The following is a 25,918-nucleotide window of genomic DNA, read 5'->3' as shown; positions in this document are numbered from 1 at the left end:
AGGGGAGCCCAAAGAGGCTGGGAACATAAGGGAAGTAAGGATAAAATGTCCTATTGGTTGACTAGTACGGAAGGAAATAGAGTCGGAAAGAAATTCAGAGGTAAGCATGTGGCCTCTAGGCGAGAAAGCACTACCTCGAGAAAACTCACTTCACCGGAAGCCAAAAAGGAGGGAGCAAAAGAACCGGGGACGCAGCGTGCAGGGCCGCGGAGTCGGCATCCGTGGAGGTCCGGAAGAAGTGCCCACACGCGAAAGGTGACAGTTCTGTTTCGAGAAACTAGCATCTCGAGTTCCTGGGCGGCTGGGGCCTCAGACACCACCCTGGAAAACGCACGCGCTAGAGCGGCGGCTCCGCACCCCGACGGCCCGAGCGATGCACCTGACCCCCACCGGGGACAGGGAGGCTCTGCGCGCGGGCAAGGGACAGTGGAAAGGACAAGAGTAAGCGCGCAGGAGATGATGAGGGAGGGAGACAGGGAAGGAAGGCGCTCGAGTCAATTCAAGTCGAGTCCCAAGTCCGGAGAAGACAGCCGTGGCCAAGGCAGAGGGGATCCTCGCCCTCCCTCGTGGTGCGGCTCCCAAGATCACAGCGGAGACGCGGCTGCCCAGGGCAGCCCTACTTTCCACGCTCGCCGACTCCAGTCCCTCAAGTCACTTCTCCGACGCCGGGCGTCGGGGGAGGGGGCGGCAGGTGACCACCTGGCCCACCGTGGGCCTCCTCCCGGAACCCCCGGCCCAGGACGGTCCCCTTGGTGCTCACCGAATCCTTTAATGAGCTCGGTGAAGACCCCGGGGTCGCTTTCCATGAGACACCACTCCCCGGCATTGCTCGTCATGGCCCCGGCCACACGCCGCCCCACTTCCACCGCGCGCTCTCCGAAGCCCCCAAGCACCAGTCGGCCACCGGCCGCGGACCTCAGCAAAACCCGCCGCCGAGCGTCAACCCCACGTCACCCCGCCTACTTCCCGACAGCCTCCGGGCGCCGTCACCTGCCGCGCGACGGACGCGCCAAGAGACGCTCTAGCCGCCCGGGAGACGTCGAAACTCCTCCTCCGCCGCCTCGGCCTCTCAGCATCCGTAGAGCGCCCTCCGCCCGGCGGGAGAAGGGGCGGGACCTCGGAGCGTCCACTGGAGGCACATCCGGGACCCTTGGCACTCCGGAGCGGGGGCGGAGCGATGGGAGGGGCGGGCCTAGAGAAGAGGCGGGGCTCGCGCCGACCTGGACCTGGAGCTGCCCTCGCCCTTTCTGGCCGCCGGCGCTGCGCAGGGCTTCTCCTTTAGGCGCCGCGGGTCCCGAGCACCGACTTCCAGGCACAGGTGGGTCGCTGGAGGCCTCTGTGGGATGGGGAACCGGGTTTGGTGCGGTCCTGCCGGGCGCTCGAAGTCTGGCCGGTGTGCACTGTCCCACCGGCATCCCAGCAGAAGAGGCCAGGCAAAGCCTTCGTCGCCTCCGTGCTCCCGACCGCCTGGGCAGCAGGAGCGGTTTCCCATCGGGACATTTCGGGCCTGGCCCGGTTGCTCCCGAGGGTGGGGTCTTGGGGAACCCAGGACAACTCTGCTGCTTGCAGAGCTCCTGGCGGGCGGGCGTGCCAAGGCCCCTTTTCACTTTCTCCCCCTCCTCCTGCGCCTTTGGTACAGAGGCGTTGTCTCGGTTACGAGTTTGGGAAGGAGCTTTGTGGGAATACGGAAAGCGAATTTCTCTAAGAGAAATAATAAACATTTGTTTATTTTTTATCCTAAAAGATGTGCCCTAGAAGTCCAAAGGAATGAGAGGCTCATATGTCGGGCTGCAGTGCCTTACGGAGAAATGAGCGTTTTTCACTTGAGATGGTTCTGATGAATTAAAGCAAAAATGGCTACTTTCAATTAATAATTCTCTTTCATCAGACTCATATAGAGTGCCGTAGTGTTAAGATGGTTTTAAAGAGTATATTTTCTCAGGATTTCTGCTGTTCCAAGCATGTTCCAAGGAAGACTTTTGACTTCCAGAGGAAAAAATACTGCTCAGAATACTACCATCGGGTGACATCTTGACACAGCCCGCAGTACTTTTTATTGAATCCCGCTTGAGACACTTATTTTTATTACTTTGGTGTGCGGTATACTTATTTGAACTTCTGGCCCTGGTTTTTGTAATGTAGTTTAACTTAATAAATGTAAACTAGCCTTAGCTTCCATTTTAAAAGAAACTACTTATTTGCTTGATTTCTCAAAGTAAAAATAAATAAAAATAAATTTTAAAAAGTTAGCTTTTTCATTCTGGTTTTTCGAGTCAGGGTTTTGCTGTAGCTTTGGAGCCTGTCCTGGAACTAGCTCTTGTAGACCAGGCTGGCCTCGAACTCACAGAGATTCGAGATTCCCCAGCCTCTGCCTCCCGAGTGCTGGAATTAAAGGCGTGCACCACCACCCCCAGCTAAAAGTTAGCATTTTCAAATAACAGATGATTAAGAGATATTGACTTAATAGATGTGTAGATTGAAAGAAAATTCAGGAGTCTTTATATTAGTAATGGTAAAAAATATATATTGTAGTATGGATGATCCGAATTTGAAGCAGAATTGTTATCACACCAAGATTTTACTAGTGTCTATCTAGTTTACATTCCAAGTTAAGAGAATGAACAACATATAGAACAATACAGCACTGGTTAACTTTATAGCCAAGATCAAGTGTAAAAACACTCAGTGTGGTCATTTTTTTAACAGCTAATGTTTCTAAATTTATAGAGATTTAATAAAACTTCAACTGGTATAAATTCTTGAGACTGTTGTGTTTAAAAAGGTCCGAACTACTCAAAGGAGAATTACCTTTATTCTTGTTGTTGACTTAGATTTACAATACTTGATTATATAGGAGTAGATTGCGGGGTAGCCAGATGTTGACTGGCCTCACTGCCCAGCTGCCTTCTAAACCACTGATCTGAGCCTTAAGGTTTGAGAATGGGGACACTGGCAGTTGAAGAAAGCAGAAACTAAGCTACTGTTTGTTGATGGGTATCTGGAAACTGTCTTGGGGCTCAGGATGAGTCACTTCATCAGTATTACTAAGATACTCCTAGCAGTTGGCACATTCCAGAGGAGTTTTGAAATGATCAGGAAGCATTGTATCACCATGTCATATAACGTTGCCAATTTTAAAGTAATCTGTGTTTCAGTGCTTAGTGACTATACACACACACACACACACACACACACACACATATATAAATAGCTTGAAATATACTGCCATTCAATTCTCTGTATTTAAATTTTTTATCCTGCTCTATATGTGTACGTATATATACATAAGTAAAGAAGTACTGTAGGTGACCTAGTCACCAGGATGCCAAGATGCAATTCCAAGATGCCTGCTCTGCAGCCTGAAGGAGTTCTCTTCAGAGACCTCTGCTCAGATGTGGCCGGGAGGGACCCTCTGACTTACATTGCAGAAGACAGTGTAAGTCTTGTCTGAAGACATGCTGGTCATTGTAGTTCATAGATAGGCATTGTAGCTAGGTAGTACTGTGAGTCGCTTCCCTTTCTTGCAAGTTTGCATGGTGACTTCTGGTATCATGAAAGCTAGTCCTTAGGGTGGGAGCTTTCAGGACAGATCCAGTTTGGGTCCTCTTGGTCAAGGACTTACCTTCCAGCTCTGGGAAGCAACTATAGGTAACAGCAATAGCATGTCATTTGGGGGGAATCTCTTAGACAACCCTGACCATCAACTCAAGAGGGACTCTCATACCTATTGTTGGGGGTTTTGTTAGATGGTCTCTGGGTCTTAGCGGAAGCATTGTCAGCCCAGGTAGATAGATTTCATTTAAACTATATATGTATACACAGACTTACATGTATTATATATAATTTTAGGTAAATAGATAATAATATGATTCCTTATGACTTTTTCAGGTATCCATATGTTATTTTACTCTCCTTCCTTCCTCTCCTTCTGCGATGACCTCCCTCCCCACTTCTAATTACGGCCCCAACCATCATCACCCTTTTTCACATTTAGGTTTCACACTTAGGTCTTTGATCTGTTTTAGTGATTTCATTCTTCTGTGTGTGAATATTTAGTTTTCCCCGTATTATTTGCTGAAGATGCTGTCTTTTCTCCAGTATATGTTATTAACATCTTTTTCTAGTATTAGAAGGCCATAGTTATGTGTCATATTTAGGACTTTTTTTCTTTTTTTAAGTTATTATTTTAAGTTGGTACCTTTTTAAAAAAAAGTTATCGTGTTTATCTTATTACTATGGTTCTGTAAGATATATTGAAGTCTTGAATGGTAAGCCTTTCAAAATTGTTCTTTTTTTCTCAGGATTGTTTGGGCTATCCAGGGTCTTGATCAGTTCATCAGCATTTACACACACAAACACACACACACCACAGAGCTTTTTTCTAGGAATTTTCTTTCCTTTCACAACATCCAATGTCACTAAGCTTGCACACACACTCGCTCACACACAAAGAAAAAAAGACACTCAAAAAGACAGGTTAGAATATGGGCATTAACAAAGACTCTTTTGGGTTTTGTAATAGTAACTGTATGGGTAATTGTTGTAGCTTTTAAATTTGTATTACTCTGAGACATAATTTAGATCTAAAGACTAAGTAAGTGAAGCTTAAAATGAAAAATAAGCCAGTTTGCTAATTGCTTCCAAAGAAATTCCTCTTGTAAATAAAACTGTGGAATGTTTGATGAGGTACATATTTCAGTTTAATTAATGAGAATCGAGTTACTGGTAAGTTTAAAATCAAAAGTTATACATGAGTAAGATTATCTTGACCGTAAGGATGACTATCAGCTGTTTGAATGCTCGTGTTGAAGGTAGGTCTCAACAAGAAAAGTTTGGCTCTTTGAATAGCATCTTGAAATGTATCAGTCAGCTGTAGAGGCTCTTGACTCTGGCAGTGAAGTTGCAAGCCAGCTTTAGAGGAGTCGGGGACTCCTTTCCTTTATCATATCTGTATAGATTTCCTTCCAGTGCCTTTCTGTCTTTCCTCTGTCAACTATTTCCTCTATACAACTATTACACTTTGTACCCTGGAAAGTATAGTCAGAGAACCATGTGAAATGCTAAGCAGTTTGTGCTGAGGCAATATTGGAGGAGCACAAGCTGTCTTTGATATAATTAGCAAAGGGAAGAGCCCATTGGTAAATTACTTCTTGTGTCAAAAGATAAAATTTTGTACAACAAATATATAAATTTTACTTGTCTTTTAAGTACAATTCTAGAATTGGTCAATACCTTATTCTATAAAATAGAGTAGTCTAATTGTACGTTGACAAAGCAGGGATCTTTGAAGGTGAAGAGAAAATAATAATAGAAGACTGCCTGGTTAGGATCAGTTACTATTTTATAAGAATTAAATTAGGAGGGACTTGTTGATTAGCAGTTCCTGTATTCTAGGAGGTCTTTTGGAGAATCTATCTAGTCCCTTAAATTTTCGGTTTGATTCTATAGCATTTAACACATAATCATGATGTAATCACTATGTTTTGGTTTGGTTTAGTCTGTTGAAGAATAGTGCAGACTTCAGAATGAGATAATGCGTTCTCATAAGTTGTATTTCATTTAAAGTCATTGAAGTAAGTTTGGTGACAAACACCAGTAATCTCAGTACACTAGAGGCCAAAGCAAGAGGATTGCATGCACGAGGCCAGCCTGGTTGGCGAGACCATGGGAAGACTTAACAGAGAAATACTGTTTTAACTTGACATTTTTGCCCAGTTCCTACTATTGTACCTTTCTTCTTGATTGTATTTCCTACATATAATACATTTATAACTAGGCAGTGGTGGTGTACGCCTTTAATCCCAGCAATCAGGAGGCAGAGGCAGGCAGACCTTGAGTTCAAGACAGGTCTGGTGTGTGAGTTCCAGGCCAGCCAGGGCTACACAGAGAAACCCTGTCTGGAAAACCAAAACCAAACAAATATATATGTATATGTACACACACATACATATAGAGTCAGGATTTATCATAAAGAATTATAGTAAATTTTTCATCAAAATGTTAAAGCCTTCTCAAAAGAAGTGAATTACAGAAAAGAAAATCCATTTTGCATTATTTCCATTAAGCAAATAATTCACAAAATCAATTTTGATGCTATTTAGATTTCTATTAATATGTATTGCGCCTTAATTAGCTACAATGTCCTAGATGTAGAAGAAATATTTTAATGTAAAATCCAGTCTTTGCTCTCCTAGGAGCCAGTAAAGTATAGATAGATATACTTGGGATGAATAATAGAATGAAAAGAATGAGAAAGATATGTTTTGAAATTTGGGCTCAGAGCTTTAAATCTCCATTTGAACCTTGGGAGAGGAAAACAGAAATAGTAAAATAACAAAATGTTAAACGTCATGTCGTTGTTACTCCTCTAACACATGTGAATAGGCTGGGATAGATGGGCTGGAGCAGCATCACCATATTTCTGTGAAAGCCAAGAAGAGTCTAGTAATGATAAATGCATTGTAAAGATCAACTGATAAGGGTTTCTCTTTTGTTATGTCATGGGCCCTGACATAGAAAACTATTTTCCCTAACTGGACTGGTATGAGGGGCAAGGAATAACCAGACTCGGCTTACCGGGTCATCACAGAAGGGCATCTCAGGCTTCTCTCCATCCTAAAGATCTACCAGCATTTATTATCTCAAAACATCTCTTAATCTCCCCACCACCACCAACCGCTCTACCGAGATGGATACCTCATTAATAATCTCTTTCTGGGAACAAAAAGAGATTATTAGCACCTGCAATTAAGTCATCAGCTTCAGCAAACACCTCTCCCCAGGCGATCTACATTTATAACAAAAGAGTTGGAGTAGCACATCCTGGCTATTGTTGAGGGCAGTGACAGGCTGTCTGCAGGTTTAAGTGACCACCTCAGGTGGGCCTTTGGCTTCAGAGCCTGGCTGCCACACCATAAAGAAATATGGGCCTACACTCTTTGCAAGTAGCTGGAAATGTTCCCCTGCCTTTTAAGATTTTGGCAAACTAAGGGATAAGATAGTAGTAGAGGCATTAAACAGGCTGGAGAGATGGCTCAGCACTTAAGAGCCCTGCCTGCTCTTCCAAAGGTCTTGAGTTCAATTCCTAGCAACCACATGGTAGCTCACAACCTTCTGTAATGAGATCTGAGATCTAGCCAGTCATCCTCATCAACTTAAACCATGAAAGCCAATATGGACAAATTCAACAAAACTGCCATATACAGCTGCCCATGCAAGGTTCAGCGCCAGGGCATAAATTTTATTTCATTCAGAGACTTTAAGTGCCAGGAATTTCAGCCTGTCCTCTATAACTCTGAAGCCCTCTCTAATTCCTGATGTGGTCACTTTCTCTGCAACTATATGAGCCCTACCCTACACTTGGCCAAACATAAGCAGCTTTGAGGTTTAATTTGATATCTTGACTCTGATATTTCCTGTGTAAATTATAATCACTGTCCCCTCTGTCCCATTCAGAATGTAAGACTCTCCCGTCTCCTTGTACATGTATCCCCACACCATTGTTGTGTGATACCCCAGGTCCCCAGGCTACCTGGCTTCCCCACCTACCATGGGAAACGCTGCATGTTCCGCCAGATGGGACTTTCTTCATTTCTCATCTCATTCAGCTCTCTTTCTTAGCACATCTTTTGCTCTCAGAGAAGGCAGTGTCTCTCTTTTGTCACCCCGGACCAATTTCAAACTCAATAACCTTTTCTGTCCTGTTATTTTAGGAGTCTCGCTTGCTCAGTTATCCTCTCTCTGTTGTCACCCATTCTCCAGGTTGACTCAACACCACCCTCAGTAGCACACTCCTGAAAACAGCAAGAAAGTTTTCTTCTAGGTTGCAGTTTTTGTCCTACCTTCCTTTATAGCTCAGAATTGTGCTTCTGTAAAGAAAGCAGATCTGAGCCAGGCAGTGGTGGCGCATGTCTTTAATCCCAGCACTAAGGAGGCAGAGGCAGGCGGATCTCTGAGTTCGAGGCCAGCCTGGTCTACAATGTGAGTTCCAGGGCAGGCTCCAAACAAAGCTTCCTACTGCATCTCCTGTTCTCACTGGCTCAGCCTCTTCTGTCACTCCGCTGCACTTGGATTGGCTAGCCATTTCTCTTTTCCAAGCCACTGAGATAGCCGTTCCCATCATTGTTATTTAGATGATGATCTCCAAGCATTGGACATAGCCAGACATTATTTCCCTGGACTCCTCTTCCCTGTGGTCTCCTGTGAAGGCAGATGTTAGAATGGAGACCGGAAATGCACAGTTCTTTAGGGAGATGATTTTTTTTTCTTTAGGGAGCTGATGTCTATAGTTGCTCCCTTTTTGTCCTTATCTGGACCTTAGCTCTCACACCGACCTACTTGATTAATAAGTGGTATAATTCATGTATAACAATGTATTATATATTGTATAATTAATTAGACATAATATATTGTATCTTAAAATTAGTTATTTGTGATCGTTATACTAGCTGCTGCTGTTGTTGAAAAATTGGGATTTCTCTAGGTTATAAAAATATGAGTAGATAATAAAAGTTTTAAATCATAAGCAAGGTCTTACTCTAAGTCACTGTTGGATGGTCACATGATTTTGAGTGTTTTTTTTTTTATATTTCTGCCTTTTCTAATTTTTCATGACATTTTTAGTAATGTTTTACTGAGAAAAACTTTCTGAGTTCAAAAGATGTTTTGAAATTTTAAAAAGCTCAAAACATTTCAATAAGCAGAGATTTACTAATGTTTGCCTTTATAAGATGTATTGAATCCATCTAACTGTAATTGCACTTTGTCTTTTTGATAGGTTTTCCAAAGGACAAGGAAGATGGAAGCATCTGCAAACCAGTTGCAGCCACTGAGTGAGAGTCAAGTGGCCAACTCGGAGGGCGAATGCATATGGCAGGTCACAGACATGAACCGGCTGCACCGCTTCTTGTGTTTTGGTTCTGAAGGTGGTACCTACTATATCAAAGAACAGAAGCTGGGTCTCGAAAATGCCGAAGCCTTAGTAAGATTGATTGAAGATGGCAGAGGAGGTGAAGTGATACAGGAAATCAGGTCGTTTAGTCAGGAAGGCAGGACTGCAAAACAAGAGCCCTTGCTGTTTGCGCTTGCCATTTGTTCCCAGTGTTCGGACACAAAGACCAAACAGGCAGCCTTTAAAGCTGTCCCCGAAGTTTGCCGCATTCCAACCCATCTCTTCACTTTTATCCAGTTTAAGAAAGATCTGAAGGAAAGCATGAAGTGTGGAATGTGGGGTCGTGCACTCCGGAAGGCCGTTGCAGACTGGTACAATGAAAAAGGTGGCATGGCCATTGCTCTGGCAGTTACAAAGTATAAGCAAAGGAATGGCTGGTCTCACAAAGATCTCCTAAGACTATCACATCTTAAACCTTCCAGCGAAGGTAAGCATAAGATTCCCTAATGGGTAGGAGACATAGGTGGTTGTTAAGTAGCAAAATTTCATTCACTTTCTAGAATTAGCTTTTATTCACAAAACATGTTTAATTAATCCAGACATATTTAAAATCAGTTTGAAACAAAGGACCTGCCAAATCAAAGTTTGAACATGCTGATTTTATACTTTTAAGTTTTTAATATTTAGGTTTAAGGAATTTTTATTTTTATTGGAAAAACAACTTAGAAGATGCTTCTAGGTGAAGCATTTAAGACAGCTTTGTCTTAAATCTGTAAGATAGCAAGTTACAATACTATAGAAATTCCTGCATGTTAATACTAAATTTTGATCAAATTATCTAAATTAGAGTTCAAAAATAGCACATAGGCTGTTTCAGTTTTACTTAGAGATATGTTTTATTTAGCCTATAAAAATATTTTAAGAAAAATAAGTTTTGTCAATATATTAAGAAGTCAGAAGACTTGATATAAAAATCTGTATTCTGACCAGCCTCCAGATGCGCTGACCATGGTGCTAGGGTTGAACCTGAAGCCTCACACATGGTTGGCAAGTACTCCATGAAGCACTGAACTATATTCTCAACCCTTTTATTATTCTTATTGCTCATTTATTCATCTTGACCTTCCAAGATTAGATGTAAGCGATACACAATTGAGGTATGTAACTCTATCACTGAACTGTATTTCCCACACTCCAAAGTTTTTATTTTGAAGCAAGGTCTCACTAAATTGCCCAGGCTAGCCTTGAACTTACTATGCTCCTGCCTCGACCTCTGAGAAGCTAGAATTAGAGGCCTATGCAAGAGGCCTGGCTCAAGGCTTTTGGAAAGGTTTTGTTGTTGTTTGGTTGGTTGGTTTTTGGTTTTTGGTTTGTTTGGGGATTTCTTGTGGGGTTTTTTGTTTTTGTTTTTGGAAGCACTAAACCAGTGTGTGTCAGCTGATGCTGTCTGGCCACGTTTTTTACCATGGCTCTCTGGCCATAGTTTTTAGGTCACCATGACCTGTTTCTGTGTTTTACCTGAGTTTATTAATCTCTACCCATTATAGATTTGGAGATTAAGAGGTAGAAAGATCACAGTTTATCAGATATGTGCATTAAGGAATAAAAAAAAAAGATATTCCCTATTGGAGTACTTTAGACCAATAATGAGCCCAAATTTGAATTCTCCACTTCTCTGTGGTCTGTGGCTTATGTGTTGTCTGACTGTAGCTTGTCTCTAATCTGTTACTGTTGCCTGTCCTGACAAAGGGATTTGCTCTGTATTTGTAGAAGAGCACAGAAAACTGGTCTGGAAAAGGCATGAGGAATACTTAGCTGGAAAACACAGTTTACAAGGGAAGAAGTTCCTTTACTGAACCACACTCATCAAAATAGCTCTTAAAACCAGCACCGATGTTACTTATCAACCTATATCCATATGTTGCTTCCAACATTTCTGAGATACTTGTTATTTTAAGTTGCTTCTAACCTATATAATTACCACCACCACCACACACACATACACATAAATACATTACTCTGGTTCAGAGGCATGGAAGAGTACATACTTGAAGATTTGCTTAGGATATAAAAGCTGACTCATTACATGGGAAATCCAAGGCGTAGTAAGGCTGGTTACATTGATTTCTGAAGGCAGGTTGAACTTAAACCAGATACAGTATACTAGAAGGCTAAATACATAGCTTTAGATGATCTCAAGGTGTATTAAAACAGTTTCATGGTCTGACCAAAGTTCAGTCTTTTCAAACACAAAAGGTGTTTTCAGCAAAAGATATTACAAGAAGCAAACTGTAGGCATAGATTTTTCTCACTCCAAACCTCTTTTTACTGTTAAAAAAAAAAATGTAAAAGGAATGAATGTACAATAGTCTTTAAAATATTGGTCATGAAGCATAGACAAATCAGTATGATAATCATTGGAATATATCTATGCTCTGAATGAGGTCATGGACATGAAATACAGACTATTACAAAGTTTATAATTTCAGTGTCTCAGAACTGCCTCTGTAGTACAGTTTGTTTAAGCTATAGACAGATTCCGCCACCACCACATGTGTAGACAGTAAAGGTGTATTTTTAAAAAGCTCGCTTCATTTGCTTAAATGTGTTATGTGGCAGAACATAACATCCCACTTTAAGGGAGTCAGCTCCTGTCTTCTAGTTAAGCTGATCATGTTCTTTCTGTTTTCACTAATCCTCCTTCCCTTTCCAATTCCTTATCTTGTTAAAGGACTTGCTGTTGTGACCAAATATATCACAAAGGGCTGGAAAGAAGTTCACGAACTGTATAAAGAAAAGGCACTTTCTGTGGAGACTGAAAAACTGTTCAAGTATCTGGAGGCTGTGGAGAAAGTGAAGCGTACGAAAGACGAGCTGGAGGTCATTCATCTAATTGAAGAGCACCAGTTAGTTAGGGAACATCTGCTCACAAACCACTTGAAGTCTAAAGAGGTGAGTTAGTTCCTTTGAAAAGAGAAACCTCAGGTTCCAGACCCGGGGTTCAATCCCCAACACTCCAGAACAAGAGAAGGGGATAGGTGACTCAGTGTTTAGAGCACTTGATGAACACGCAGGAGGACCAGCCAGTGTCCATATGCCAGTAGGAACACAGATGGAATCTCAGAGCAAGGTAACTAGCAAGACCAACCAGACTGCACATCAAGGAGATCTGGGTTTGACTGAGAGACCCTGCCTCAAAAGGAAAAGTTAGAAGCTAGTAAGGAAGATTCCCAGCATCAACATCAGGCCTTTTCACTCTCACACACACACACACATTCATTCATTCATTCATTCATATTCTCTCTCTCTCTCTCTCTCTCTCTCTCTCTCTTCCCACCATCAACATCAGGGTTTTTCACTCACACACACACATTCATTCATTCATATTTTCTCTCTCTCTGTCTTTGTCTGTCTCTGTCTCTCTCTCTCTCTCTCTCTCTCTCTCTCTCTCACACACACACACACACACACACACACACTCATACAGAGAGAGAACCCAAACATATCTTTAAAGTAATACCTATTAAAAATATTCAATGTAGCTGGGCCACATTTAATCCCAGCACTTGGAGGCAGAGGTAGGTAGATCTCTGAGGTTGAGGCCCGCTGGTCTGTGAAACAAATTTCAGGACAGCCAAAGCTGATACACAGAAAAACCCTGTCTCAAAAAACCAAAAAAAGGAAAAAAAAAATTGAATGTTGATGATTCCGACATTATTATACTACCAAAAAAAAAGACTACCTTGAAAATTTAAAAAGCCCTGTATTTTCTCCACAAAACCTTCAAGTTCTTACTTGATAAGCCTTTGATCACTTTATTTGCATTCTTTAAACCCCAAGTAAAAACTTGACAGAATATATTGTTAATATGGTTGATTTAGCTATGTTATATTGACTCATTTCCTGTTAACTTTTTACATTTCTAGCTATACTATTCACCCTCTGTTGTTCCCTTTTTTCCTCCTGTAGGTATGGAAGGCTTTGTTACAAGAAATGCCCCTTACTGCACTCCTTAGGAATCTGGGAAAGATGACTGCTAATTCAGTGCTTGAACCAGGAAATTCTGAAGTATCTTTAGTATGTGAGAAACTGTGCAATGAAAAACTGCTCAAAAAGGTATGTGTGGCCGGCCCATGACTTGGTTAGCTAAAGAAGTTGGCTCGCAAGTGAACTAAGACTTCTCTCATGACAAGTTGCATTTAATTCTCAAATCTAAGTTTAATATTTGTTCTTTTTTTTTAGTGTCTTTATTACCTATAGTAATATAAAACTCTGAAGACTTATTTTTGTTATTTTAACTTGAAGTTGGCAACTACCTTCTGTCTGTCCTGTTTCTAGGCTTGTATACATCCATTTCATGTTTTAATTGCATTAGAAACCTACAGAACAGGCCATGGGCTCAGAGGAAAACTGAAGTGGACCCCAGATAAAGAAATTTTGCAAGCATTGGATGCTGCTTTTTATAAAACATTTAAGGTAATAGCTTATTTTGTTTATTTAAAAAAATACTCGTGGATTAATATATTTTTTAAAAACACATTTTAATAATAATAATATTAATAGTTTATCTAGTTTAAAGTGTATATGCATGGGTTTTTCTTAATTGGTATGAAGCTGACTGCAAAACTGATGTTGTAAGTTTATGAGTAAATTCTTGTTACTCTGAATAACAGCTATTTATCCCAAGATCATTTTAATACATTTTAAGGTCATATTGATAATTTACTGAATTTGAGAATTTGTATTTCTGTGGGTTCCTTCAACTTAATTTCTTTTTAAATTCAATTGCTAATCAGGAACTGAGTCTCATCACTCTTGATAATTAGGTTTTCAAAATGCAAATGAGAACTATAAGTTAAAAATTTTTTATTTCAAAATTTTCTGGATTGTGGAGGCCCAAAAATGTGAGCCTATCTCTACCTTGTCAGAGAGTTTGGACATTGCTCAGAATGGTTGATAAGTGTCGCTACTCATTCTGACTCAGGACGTGATTACTCTGTTCTTTTGAGATTAAGATGGCTTATACAAGTAGACCCATTCCATCCTGACAGATGGTCAGGATGTGCAAGCGTACTTTTGCTCTTTCTTTTCTAATATGAGGTTACCTGGGGAATGGCCTGGTCTATGGAGCAAGTCCCAGGACAGCCAAAACTGCATAGAGAGACCCAGTCGAGAGAAAGAGAGAGAGAGACAGACAGACAGACAGACAGAGACAGAGAGACAGAGACCCGGAAGACCAAAAAGAGGTATTTGACCTTGTATTTGTATTGAGTGTCCATTCCAGCATTATTCAAGGAACCAAAAGGTGCCCAGGTGTTTCACTTTCTGAAGCACACTACACACTGTAGAGCCAGAAAAGGCCTGGAAGGTGCAAGGCTGCTCAAGGTGAATGCATAAGCTTAAAGTTGCTGCTTAATCGGATGACGTTTCTATTGTGATAGTAAGAGTATCTAGAAATAGAGGCAGTGCTTGTAAGCTGTAAATATAGACTTAATGCCACGCAATTATGCCCTTAAAAATGGCTAAACATTATTGTTTATAATGTTATTTATCTTTTTCCACAGTAAAAAAAAAAATAAATAAATCTTAGATGTTTCCATTTACTTCATTGAGAAAAGTCTTTCAAACTAGGACCATAGCTTCTTTAAGTAAAATTAAATGGATTACATTGTTTTCTTCGTTTTACCAGTTAATAAGAGGTGGAGTTTTAAAAATAATAGGCACTTAACTTACATATCAAAAACCCAGGCCTTTCCTCTGGGAGCCTTTTGAATGGAAGATGAAGAAATACAATTTATTTTTCCAGCTTAATCTGCCTTTGTTGTGACTACTTTGTTTGCCTTTTAGATGGTTGAGCCAACTGGGAAGCGTTTCCTACTGGCTGTTGATGTCAGTGCCTCTATGAACCAGAGAGTTTGGGGAAGTATACTCACTGCTAGTACTGTTGCTGCAGCAATGTGCATGGTAAGACTCCCAAAACAATTTAGCTTTCCCACCCCCAAAATGTGTTTAAAGTAAAACCGTAAAGGTAAACATCATCAAGAATTAGTTTTTCAGAGCTGGAGAGATGGCTTAGCACTTAAGAGCACTGGCTACACTTCCAAAAGATCCAAGTTCAATTCCCAGCATCCATGTAGCAGCTCACCATTGTCTGTAACTACAGTACCAAGGAATCAGACACCCTCACAACAGATAGACATTCAGACAAAACACCAGTGCACATAAAATAAAACAAAAACAGAACAAAAAAAAAGAGTTGTTTTTCACTTATTTTGTCAGTCCATTTATGTAATTTTTACCATTTTATATCTAAAGACAACGTTTCAGTTATACTGAGGATGCATGTATAAGGAACAGTCAGAATTGAGCTGCCAAATTTTATAGCAAGATTAAAGGTTACTAGTATTTGCAAAAGTAGATGATAATTAGAAAAAATTTGTTTAGCAGGGCAGAGGTGCTACACGCCTTTAATCCCAGAGATTTTGGCAGAGGCAGGCAGATCTCTGTGAGTTTGAGGCCAGCCTGGTCCAGGGAGCGAGTTCCCAGACTGCCAAGGCTACACACAGAAAGGGTGGGGGCAATGAGGAAGGAAGAGAGGGAGGAAGGGAGGAAAACATGTTTAAAAGCGCAAGCTAGTGTCGGGTACTAGGCAGTTCAGTTCTCAATCATTCTTCCATCACCACGTGGCAAGGAAGCCCCCTTCACTTCTGTGCCTTTATTCGTAACTTAGTAAAATGAGAAGCTTATGTTTGTTTATTCGCCTCAGAGGGTGCTGTAAATACCAGTTTCTCAGAGAGTTTTTGAGTCATACTTTTTATTTGTTTTCATGTATGGATTGCACTGGCCCCTGGGGAGAGGGACCCTCAGAGTATAACTCACAGGAGTCAGTCTGTCCTTCCACCACGTGGATTCCAGTGACTGAATTCTGATTGTCGACAGCTAGCACCTCTGCCCACTGAGCCATCTTACCAGACATCAACAGTGCTGTGACTCTGTATTCTGAAACACAAATATTCAAGTTCAGGAATAATAAGCCCCATAGTGTTTCTTTCAGAGATAAAGTTTTATAAGCCTTTAAGAGACTGTAATTATGTCAGTATGCTGAAAAGTGTTACCATTGCATTTTACAGCTGGTCACACGAACGGAAAAAGAGTCTTCAGTAGTTGCTTTTGCCTGTGATGTGGTACCATTTCCTGTGACTACAGACATGACCTTGCAGCAGGTTTTAACAGCTATGACTAAAGTAAGATACTGTTTTATTTATATGACCTGTATTTTTTTTACTTGGGGTATGCATAATATCTGTAGGAAGGAATTGTTCTAACTTCCCATAGCAAGCACAGCCAAAAATATCTATATGCAGGCGTGGCGAAGCCTTGATACTGGTTTTACATAAAATGGTGCTCTAAAAATTAGAGCTTCTATGTATTCATTTGAGACGTGATAGACATTGAGGTAATTTTATTTTACTGTCTTTCTTTCCCTGAGATAGGTCCCAGCAGGTAGCACCAATTGCTCTCTTCCAATGATCTGGGCCCAGAAGACAAACACAGCTGCCGACGTCTTCATTGTCTTCACTGATAACGAGACCTATGCAGGACAGGTGCCTCCTGCTGTTGCCCTGAGGGAGTACCGAAAGGTAAAGCACAAACCTGTGCACACCAGACAGTACTTCCTTCCCTTTGACTATGTTCTCTTCATTTGTGTAGGAAAGCCAGTGGCAGATGGGCTCAGCAGTACTTAAAGTAAAAAGGTAGGGACTACACATACATCACCCAGTTCCAGTGCTAAATAGTAGTAAGAATGCCCTTTGCCAGCAGCTTTGAGATGACCAAGTAAGTATCTGACCTCAGGTAATATTGTTAATGATACATTGCATTCCTTGAAAAATTAAATTATCATTTGTAAGTTTAAAGAACTACATAAAGTTACAGTACGTTTTTCAGTCTGTCTTCTAAATTTCATTGATATATCTGTATTGACATTCTCCTTGACAAAAATGTTGTTACTATTGTGTCCTTTTTGGAGGTTGGTCACTAGGCTATTGAGCATGAACATGTGGCTCACATGGCTAGAAGGATAAGCAGAACTTGCTATGAAAAACACTGGTTCTCACAACATAATTTTCTTGGGTGTTCATGTTAGAAATGTAAATCGCCGACCCCATCAGACATCTGCTGAGTCAAACCCCACCAGTAGGCTTCTGGTTTCCCATGAGTGCTTTGCTTTTGAGTGCCATAACTTAAGAAATAGTATTTGCACTTAAAAGCACTTTGGATATGTTGTTGGTTGTTTTACTCTTTGGGGGGGTCTGCCACCCAGCTGCTCCATAATCACACAGAGGCATAGTGTTTCCTATGAATGCCTGGCCTTAGCTTGGCTTATTTCTAGCCAGCTTTTCTTAAATTAACCTGTCTATCTTTTGCCTCTGGGCTTTTACCTTACTATATATTATTTACCTTTCTTTACTTCTTACTCTGGGGCTTGCTGTGTAGCTGGGTGACTGGCCCCTGGAATCTTCCTCTCCTCTTTTTGCTCCCTGATCTTCTCGTTCCTGATTTCTCCTCCAATTTATTCTCTCTGCCTGCCAGCCCTCCTGTTTCTCTCTTCTGCCTAGCTACAGGCCATTCAGCTCTTCATTAGATGAATCAGGTGTTTTAGGCAGACAAAGTAACACAGCTTCACAGAGTTAAACAAATGCAACATAAAATAATGCAACGCATCTTTGCATCATTAAACAAATATTCCACAGCATAAACAATTGTAACACATCTTCAATAAATATTTAACAACATAAGTATAAGTCCTAAGTCTCTTCTAACTGGATTCTGCACAAATTAGTTAGCTGATAAAATGTCATAGTAGATAATAGTCCATACATCTTAGAGTTGGTACAACAGTTTTACCTTGTGTCCAAAACAAATTTATCATCAGAACTGGGCGTGATGACTAAGCATGTAATCCTAGTACTCAAGAGATGAAGGCAAGGGACTAGAGAGGTGACTCAGTAGCTAAGAGCACACACTGCACTTGCAAAGAATCTGAATTCATTTCTCTACACCTAATTGGGGGATTCATAACTGCCAATAACTCCAGGTCTAAGAGATCTAATGCATTTGCAACCACCTGCATCACACATATACACATTAAAAATAAAGTCTTTAAACAAAAGAGTCTGAGGCAAGAAGATCTTTGATTTGAGGCCAGTCTAAGCTATATAAGGAGTTCAAGACTAGCCTGTGCTACATATATAGTGAGATCTCATCACATTATATAAGTAAGGGCTGGATATGTATCTCCATTGGTAAAGTAGTTGTCTACCATACATGAAAGCTCAATCCCTAGTACTGCATAAAACTTGGGATGGTGATACATGCCTATAGTCATAGCATTTGGAAGATAGAGAGAGAAGGGTCATCCTCAGCTATATACCAAGTTTGCGATCAGCATGGGCTTGTGAAATCCTCTCTCAAGGAAAGTTAATCAAGTCGTTAAATATATTTTTTTCATAGGTTTGTTATAAAAATGAACCTTCATTGATTGTTTCTTTCTTAATAATTAGTTATTGTGATCTTAACTACATATCAAGAGACTGGGATTATAGCTCAGTAGTAGAAAGCTTATCTATTATAATCAAGGTCCTGGTTTGATCCATAGCACAAAGGATTGGTAGGAAGAAGAGAGAGAAACAGATGGGAGACGGAGCAGAGAGTCAGAGAGAGAATGGGGCAGAACTATAGTTCTGGAGGGTAAGATTTATTGTATATATCAAAATTGTAAGCTGGACTTGGTAGTGCACACTGCAATCTCAGAATTTGGTAGGGTGTACCATGGTTGTGAGTTCTAGACCAGCCTGACAAAAGAAGATCTTAATTTTTTGTTTTTCTTGCATATAATTATATATGTATTTGCTTTTCCCTCTACTTTCCATACAGAAAATGGATATTCCTGCTAAATTGATTGTTTGTGGGATGACATCAAATGGTTTTACCATCGCAGACCCAGACGATAGAGGCATGTTGGATATGTGCGGCTTTGATACTTCGTCTCTGGATGTAATTCGAAATTTTACATTGGATGTAATTTAACTATAAGTACCAGAATGACCTGAGGGGTTCGCTGCTGTAGTGGGCTTCACGGAAAAGTTACAGCTACCTCCGAGCTAAATGCAGTAGTGAGAAGTGTCATCGGTGTGTGCGTGACGGAAATGGACTTTGCCAAAGAGCAGGAAAAGAGGGAAGGAAGGAAGGAAGGAAGGAAGATCATGTTGAGCCCAAAGGTGCATGTACTCAGTAGCTCTTGAGAAGTCTTCAGGATACTGTAGCTTTCTCTATAGAGAACTTCTTTTTAATAGACACTGTAAAATCGTCGTGTTTTGCTCCGGTGAATCACTCATTTGTACTTTCAGCAGCTAAGATGCAAAAGTGTAAGTAGCCTCACATGTCACTGTTTGAGAAGTGCTTGCTTTCTTAAATGTTTTCATTGGAAATGGACAGTTTTTATAATGTCCAAATACTCTGAAGTGCACTAGACCATGTGACTGTGATGGAAATGAACCTCACAGGGTAAACTTTATACAAAGGGGTTTAAAAAAATACTAAGACACTTGGTACAACTAAATTATGAATGAGTTTTAAAATCCAGAGTTTTCTAAGATCTTATGAACAACAGCTTTCTTATCAATGAAAAGGGTGTTTTATTTCAGGTGTTTTGTTTGTACTTGCTAGACTTTGTTGCCATTTGGTCAGAACATGATGGCCATCCCTAAGGGACTTGTTGAGTTTGTGTAAGTGGAGGAATTTGATTGTGTCCTTGTATTTACTGCCGTAAGTGAAGACACACTTAAGGATTCCCTCTGAGTGTCTCATACTTAACACTTTCCTATTTTTGTCTTTTTTATAGAAACAAAATGTTTCCATGTTTAAGTCCCCCCATCCATAATCCTGGTAGTATAACAATTAAAATTTCAACTGTTAAACTCTTCCCATACCTCTAAAATACCTTGAACTACTTTTTATATTTTTCTAATATTAATTTTATCTGTAGTCTTTTCTATTTGTGTCCACTACTCATCTTGTGTCTTATTTCTTATTGGATAGAAATATAGAAATTATAGAAAGTATAGAAATAATAAAGCAAGTTAGATCCTTCAAGTTCAAAGGCAATTTTAGAGTAGGCAGCTATCAACCAGTCAGTCTGTGCAGGAAATCTAAAAACATGTTTTGTGTAACTTAAACTTCTTTTTTACCATACTAACATACATTCTTTTCTTGAGCAGTCACATTTTCATTGGGAGGTTTAGCATGAAAGTGGCCTATTGAAAGGCTCTAAGGTAGTTTATACTAAAACTTTAATTTTTTATGTATTCTTTAAATATTGAAGGTTTACTGAGGGCTTATAAAGCCCTCTCACTTTATATGAAAACTCAAAACTAGAAAGTGTAGGTTACATAACCTTATTATTTAGAGGGTAAAGTTTTTTATTTTGGGAGGGAAGTGTCTTTGCTATTGTGAAAATTTGTGTATACATGTTCTTCTTTTTCCTAAGAAAATTAGGCTCTAAAAATCAGAACATGTTCCCTTCCGATAGATTTCCTATATTAGTGAGGTTGAATATGTAGCTGTTCTTTCTTTCTCCGCCAGCCTCCCACCCCCTGTAGGTATTCTTTCAAGCCAGTAACAGTTCTACAGTGTGGTTAGCAAAGATAGTAAGTATTACCTTCTACTCTAAACACCATGGCTTCTGATGTTGTTCTGGCTTTAACCCTGGTCACATGGGGAATTTCACATCTTTACTTTTGATACATTAAAGTTTCATATTCAAACTGAATTTAAGAAAAACTCTAAGAATTACATGAGAGCTATTGACTTCTTTAAACCCAGGATCTAGTTTTAATATGATCTAACTTATTATTAAATGTTACATGATTATATAAATGCTTCTTTTGTTTCTGTGCTATTTGGATAGTGCTTTTAGGCAAGCAGAGTATGTCTAGGAGCAAATATTTAATCCATCAGGGAATTCAGATTAGAGGTGACCCTTCTACAGTATTTAGGTAGGCCTAATTAAATAGGTTAAGATTGAAGACAGGAGCCAGGTGTGGTGGCACAAGCCTTATTCCTAGTACCGGGAGGCTTGGACAGGTATAAGTAGTGAGACCCTCTCCAAAAAAAAAAAAAATTAAGAAAGAAAAACAGAAAACAAAAGAAGACCCCACTGAAAGCTGTTTTATCTTCAAATCACAAAAATTCAGACTGGAAAGATATCTTAAATAACTTTTTTTTCTGCTGTCCTAGAGCTATGTAGATCAGGCTAGTCTCAAACTCACAGAGGTTCTCCTGCTTCCACCTCCCAAGTGTTGGGGTTATAGACATATGCCACCATCCCGAGCATAAGGCTGGATGATTTTGGAGACAGGTGGCCTAAGAAGGCTTTGCCACTCTGGTTACCATTCTAGTCTTTTCTTTTTCCTACATGGGAGCACATTGCTTTAATAAGAGATACGGTAGAATTATGCAAAAGTTTATTCAGACATTAGGAATTGATGATATGCATAATTGCTTTAGGAAATTGTGAACATACTTTTTTTTAATTTGGAATAACTCAAACACAATTATGTCTTAACAGCCTATGTTGCTATGTAATATAGCCCCATAGAAAGGATTTACCTCATGAAGCATAGGATATACTCAAGTGGTAAACAAGTTTTATTTTCCAAATTACCACTAGGGTTACTCTTAAGTAAATAGTATGAAAAATACTGCTTTAAAAAACAATCTTAAGAAAAATAAACTTTATTTCCTAAATACTGTGTAAATATTTACAGGATTTAGTTGTTATTAGTAAAACAAAACACTAATCTTTTCGTCTCACCATTTTCTATTAGTAGAATTGCACTTAATAAAAACTAGTAGTGAATTGTTTAAGAGTGTGAGGAGTATGCTAGCGAGTAGAATTTACTTCGCCCTTTGCAGCCTCTTGTTTCTTTTCAAGTGCTGTGTCCTTAGAGACAACAGTTTAACATAGGTGTTAAAATTTGGCTCTTCTACAAATTAACGTATCTTATTCTTAGATCGTAGAAGAACCAGCAGCTTAATATTTACCTAAAATTGAAACCAGAAAGGAGGCCTTTCAATACAAGTTCAATATAATTTTTAATTACAAACACTAAGATCTCACTATTCTCTGATTAAAGTGAAAGAAGAAATATACTTCTAGAAAGAATGGAAGCAAAGCTCAAAATTAACGTACCACTGTGCTGTTACTGACAGGCATTTGCTTATAGTAACCTAGTTGAGTAACAAGTCTGCAACTGACAAAACACCGTTTGATGGGTTGTTCTCACTTTTCTAGATTTTGAAAAAAATCAAAGCAGTATAAACTTGAGAATATAACTATTAAGAACCATCTAAGCAGGAAATGAAGGCTAAATCGTAGTAAGTTCTTGGAGTTTTGTTTTTTTTGGTTGTTGTTGGGTGTGTGTGTGTGACTTAAATATATTGTCACAGGACTGGCAAGATGTCTTCATGGGTAAAAACACTTGCCACCAAGCCTAACAAATTGTGCTCAGTTCCTAGACCCTACATGGTAAGAGGAGAGAAATAGTTCCTGTAAGCTATTCTCTGATCACGTGCATGCAATGGCATTTATAATGTTGCATGTGTGTGGAAAAGTGGGAAACTAAGATACTGCTGCAGATCCGGTGACTGTGTGATGAGCTTCTGTTAACAGTAACTCAGAGTGGAAAATCTAGTCTTGGATTAGGTTGGTTTTGTTAAGGTACAAATTGTCTTCTTGGAGAAATGTCATTCAGCCATAAGGAAAGATCAGAAAAGACGATGGGTGCTGCGGTGAAATGAGCCAGTTTTAACTCTGAATTGACGTTGTTTTCCTGATTCTTGTTAATCTCTTATTTCATGAAGGATTATTTCAGGTCTGTTTTTCTCCTTGGCAAGTCTTTTCACATTTTTGTCTTTTTTCCAGTTTGATTCAATTGGGTAATAAACTGCATGACCAGAAAGTCATCCACATTCAGGCTTAGGGTAAATCTCTTGCAGGTTGTTTTTCATTTTATATAAATTTAAGAACATAAATTTCAGGATTAGACAGATGTTCTCAGTGGTTAAGACCACTGACTGCTCTTCCAGAGGACCTGGGTTTAATTTTCAGCACCCACGTGGCAGTTCACAACTGTCTGTGACTCCATTTTGGGTGATCTTAAACCATCACACAGACATACATGCAGGCAAAACACCAATACACATAAAAAATAAAAATAAATACAAAATAATAATAAAGTACCTTTCCAAATTACTAAAGTAATACCTGCACTGATACATTCTCTCCCTAAATCAAGAGAGAGATTACCTTTATAGGTATTCCAGAAATTTTATGGCCATTCAGTAAGATCAGTTACTCAGAATCTGTTTGTGATTCTTGATAAACATTAAAAAGAAAAGTGTTGTACTATATAAGGAATCTAATAATTGACAGTTTCAGAAGGTGAGGCTTACATCCTGTTTTTCCATCATTATAGACTCCAAGTCTACAAAGTGTCCATCTGAGTGTCCATGCACACACATACACTGAGCTTACAGTATAAAAAGCCTTATGATGATGTATATTGGCATTCATATCTTTCTATTTGGTAACTATTTGCATTTTTAAATAAAATCACTGTGAACTTTAAAGTCAATTCTAAAGTATTTTTTCATATAAAAGACTAATAATGTTGTTAAATGTACTGTCTGAGTAAAATAACAAATGGCACACTTTTCCTAAATCCTTAAAATAAGGTATATTAGAAAATGGAAAGGAAAATCTGCAAGATCCTATTCCTGAATTGTGATTGTTTCCAGTAAGCATTTGTAAATAAAATGAAGGTATACAAAAGCTATTTCTGATCCTAGAGATAATTTTGTCTTTCTACTTTATCCCTGCCTTTAAGCATCTTAACTTTATGAACACAAGTGAAATTTAATTTTAAAATGTTTGAACTTCTGTACTTTTTATAAGTTAGCAGAATCTGGATTTGAAAAAAAAGAAACTAAATTTATTTCTGCTAATTTCACTTTACTGTATGTTTGGATTATTAAAAGTGCTGAATGGGTTAACATCCTGTTTACCACATGTAAGTGGTAAATTATATCGGTGAAAACCTTGCATTGAAATTTGTGTCTAAGTGACTGTTTAGGCTTTGTTTGAAACATAAACTTGAACCCCAGTATGACTGAATTAGATTTCATTCTAATAAAATGAATGAATACTAATATGAATGAATGAATACTAATAAAATAGTTCTTGTTTCACTGTTCTAAATATAGACTCTATATTTGGCACAGTTGGCCAAATAGCTTTGTAATTTATTTGAGTTATCATTTTTTTATTGCAAACTTAATAATGGAGAATTCTCCAAAGGAATAAGATGTATGAAGTTGTATTTAAAAGAACTAGAGCAGGAGTGTTACACTCTGTTTCTAAACTATCCATTTGTTTTATTAGAATATCATTCATTTCAATAATCGGCCAATTGATGAATCTTTCAGGTATCCAGAATAGTGTCTGCAAGAAAGAAATTATAGTTATATAAGAGCCTTAACGTGGAAAAAATGACTCTTTCGACTGCCTTAAAATGTGACTAGCTCTCCTTTCCAGACATACTAGTTTCTTTAGAGTCTGTTAATCAAGTAATGCCTTAATAGTGTCCTATTGTTTCCGAAGAGTAGAACTTACAGGGTCTTCTAGAGCTTTTAATATAATGTAATGAATGGAAATTTAACTGTTAGGTATTAAACCTGATTGAACATTAACAATTTAGACATGCAAAGAATAATCTGGCTGTGCTGATGTGTGGTAAAACATGACTGCACCATCAGTATATTTGTGGTTACTTAAGGTTTTTTGTTTTGTATAACCAGTTATCCAGAAGCTGGACTTCCTGACATAACATGACCTCCAAGGACCCATGTTGTATATTTAACACTGAATGAGAAGTACAGATGTTGAGTTCCAAAAAGAACTGCTTTTTAAGGGAAATTTTTGAGGCAAAAGGCAAATATTTTGGTTCAAGCCTTTGAGCAAACTCATCTAGAGGAATGAATATAGAATTAAAACATTGAGACTCTTGCAATAAAACTGTCAGGCCAGTGACTTGTTTCATTGAGTTCACATTTTGTGTTCACTTTGCCTTTCAAAGCAGGAATATCTTCTGAAACTGAACAAGTGCTTTTAACTGTCATGCTGGTGCTTAAAGACGTATTAAGCTGGTATATAACTAACTTATTTTTAAGGAAAGGAGCATAGAGTGCAAACAGGTCTTTCCTAGGACGTGTGATTAACTGATGCTGTCAAGTCTTCCAGGTTTGCAGTGTAAATAATGTATAACAATGTGGCGTTGCTGTTTTCTAATGAGGAATGGATGAATGCTTCATTTCTTACACTTATTTCATAAGTTTTCACCCACAGTGAGTATCCTTCAAACCTTGACTTTCCTTCAAACCTTGCAAAATAATCTTTTGCATACAAGTTGATTATTTCTTGCCTGAAACGGTTGGGACCACAAGTATGTTAGGATTCTTTTTTCAAATATTGGAATTATTTTCATATGGGATATTCTACGTGAAACTCATATATATCATATGAAAGCAAATTTGTCTTCATGTACTTGCATTTGACTGTGACTTGTCAGTTGGTCTGATATGGAACTTTCCACGTGGTGTTATGTTAGCTATCTCAAGTTTCCAATTCTGCAGCTTTTTAAAACTTTGGATTTTCAGACGAGTGATGCTTAAATAAGTTATTTTGGGTGTGGAGTGAGTGGGCACTACAAGAACTGTTGTCACCGGTTTATTGTAGAAATTGATAGGTGTACCAAATAAATTTTATGCATATCAAATAACTGTCTTTTTATCCGTTTAAGAAGCATTAATCTTAAAGTTATAATATGCCTTATTTGTAAAACCCGAAGTAATCTGTTACAATTCAAAAGATAAAAAAAAAATTGACTTTCCATAATTAATATTGTCCTT

At 39.0% G+C, this 25,918-nt stretch overlaps 2 protein-coding genes across 7 annotated transcripts in view; one reads left to right on the top strand and one right to left on the bottom strand.

The window, feature by feature from the left end:
- The window catches only part of Uchl5 (ubiquitin C-terminal hydrolase L5), a 41,712-nt gene extending 40,741 nt beyond the window's left edge, over positions 1–971 (bottom strand). For 3 of the 6 annotated variants that reach the window (XR_005974042.1, XR_005974041.1, XM_041648572.1), the window contains exon 1: positions 761–971. Coding sequence is in view for 4 of the 6 variants with exons in the window: in XM_041648572.1 (XP_041504506.1) it covers positions 761–836 (76 nt within the window). In the remaining 2 variants the exon portion in view is untranslated. The remainder of the gene's footprint in view (positions 1–760) is intronic. The other 3 variants (XM_041648570.1, XM_041648571.1, XM_041648573.1) reach the window with 1 other exon arrangement.
- A 231-nt stretch (positions 972–1,202) lies between these two features.
- Ro60 (Ro60, Y RNA binding protein) lies at positions 1,203–25,883 on the top strand. Its single transcript, XM_041648125.1, has 9 exons — positions 1,203–1,318; positions 8,777–9,377; positions 11,622–11,842; positions 12,860–13,006; positions 13,229–13,366; positions 14,738–14,854; positions 16,021–16,134; positions 16,384–16,530; positions 18,827–25,883. Exons 2-9 carry the CDS (start codon positions 8,798–8,800, stop codon positions 18,977–18,979), a joined length of 1,617 nt encoding a protein of 538 aa, XP_041504059.1. The 5' UTR covers positions 1,203–1,318; positions 8,777–8,797; the 3' UTR covers positions 18,980–25,883.
- Positions 25,884–25,918: the final 35 nt, after the last annotated feature.

This window comes from Microtus oregoni, unplaced genomic scaffold (assembly GCF_018167655.1).
Source record: "Microtus oregoni isolate MIOR12 unplaced genomic scaffold, Mior012 000003F_ref0000135, whole genome shotgun sequence".
Lineage (NCBI taxonomy): Eukaryota > Metazoa > Chordata > Mammalia > Rodentia > Cricetidae > Microtus > Microtus oregoni.
Note: the sequence above shows the minus strand (reverse complement) of the source record. Positions and strands in the feature narration are given on the sequence as shown.

Coding starts and splice junctions, on each gene's coding strand:
- Ro60 (XM_041648125.1), top strand. CDS start 8,798: ATGGAAGCATCTGCAAACCAGTTGCAGCCACTGAGTGAGAGTCAAGTG. Junction 13,007..13,228: donor ATGAAAAACTGCTCAAAAAG/GTATGTGTGGCC, acceptor TCCTGTTTCTAG/GCTTGTATACATCCATTTCA. Junction 13,367..14,737: donor CTTTTTATAAAACATTTAAG/GTAATAGCTTAT, acceptor TTTGCCTTTTAG/ATGGTTGAGCCAACTGGGAA.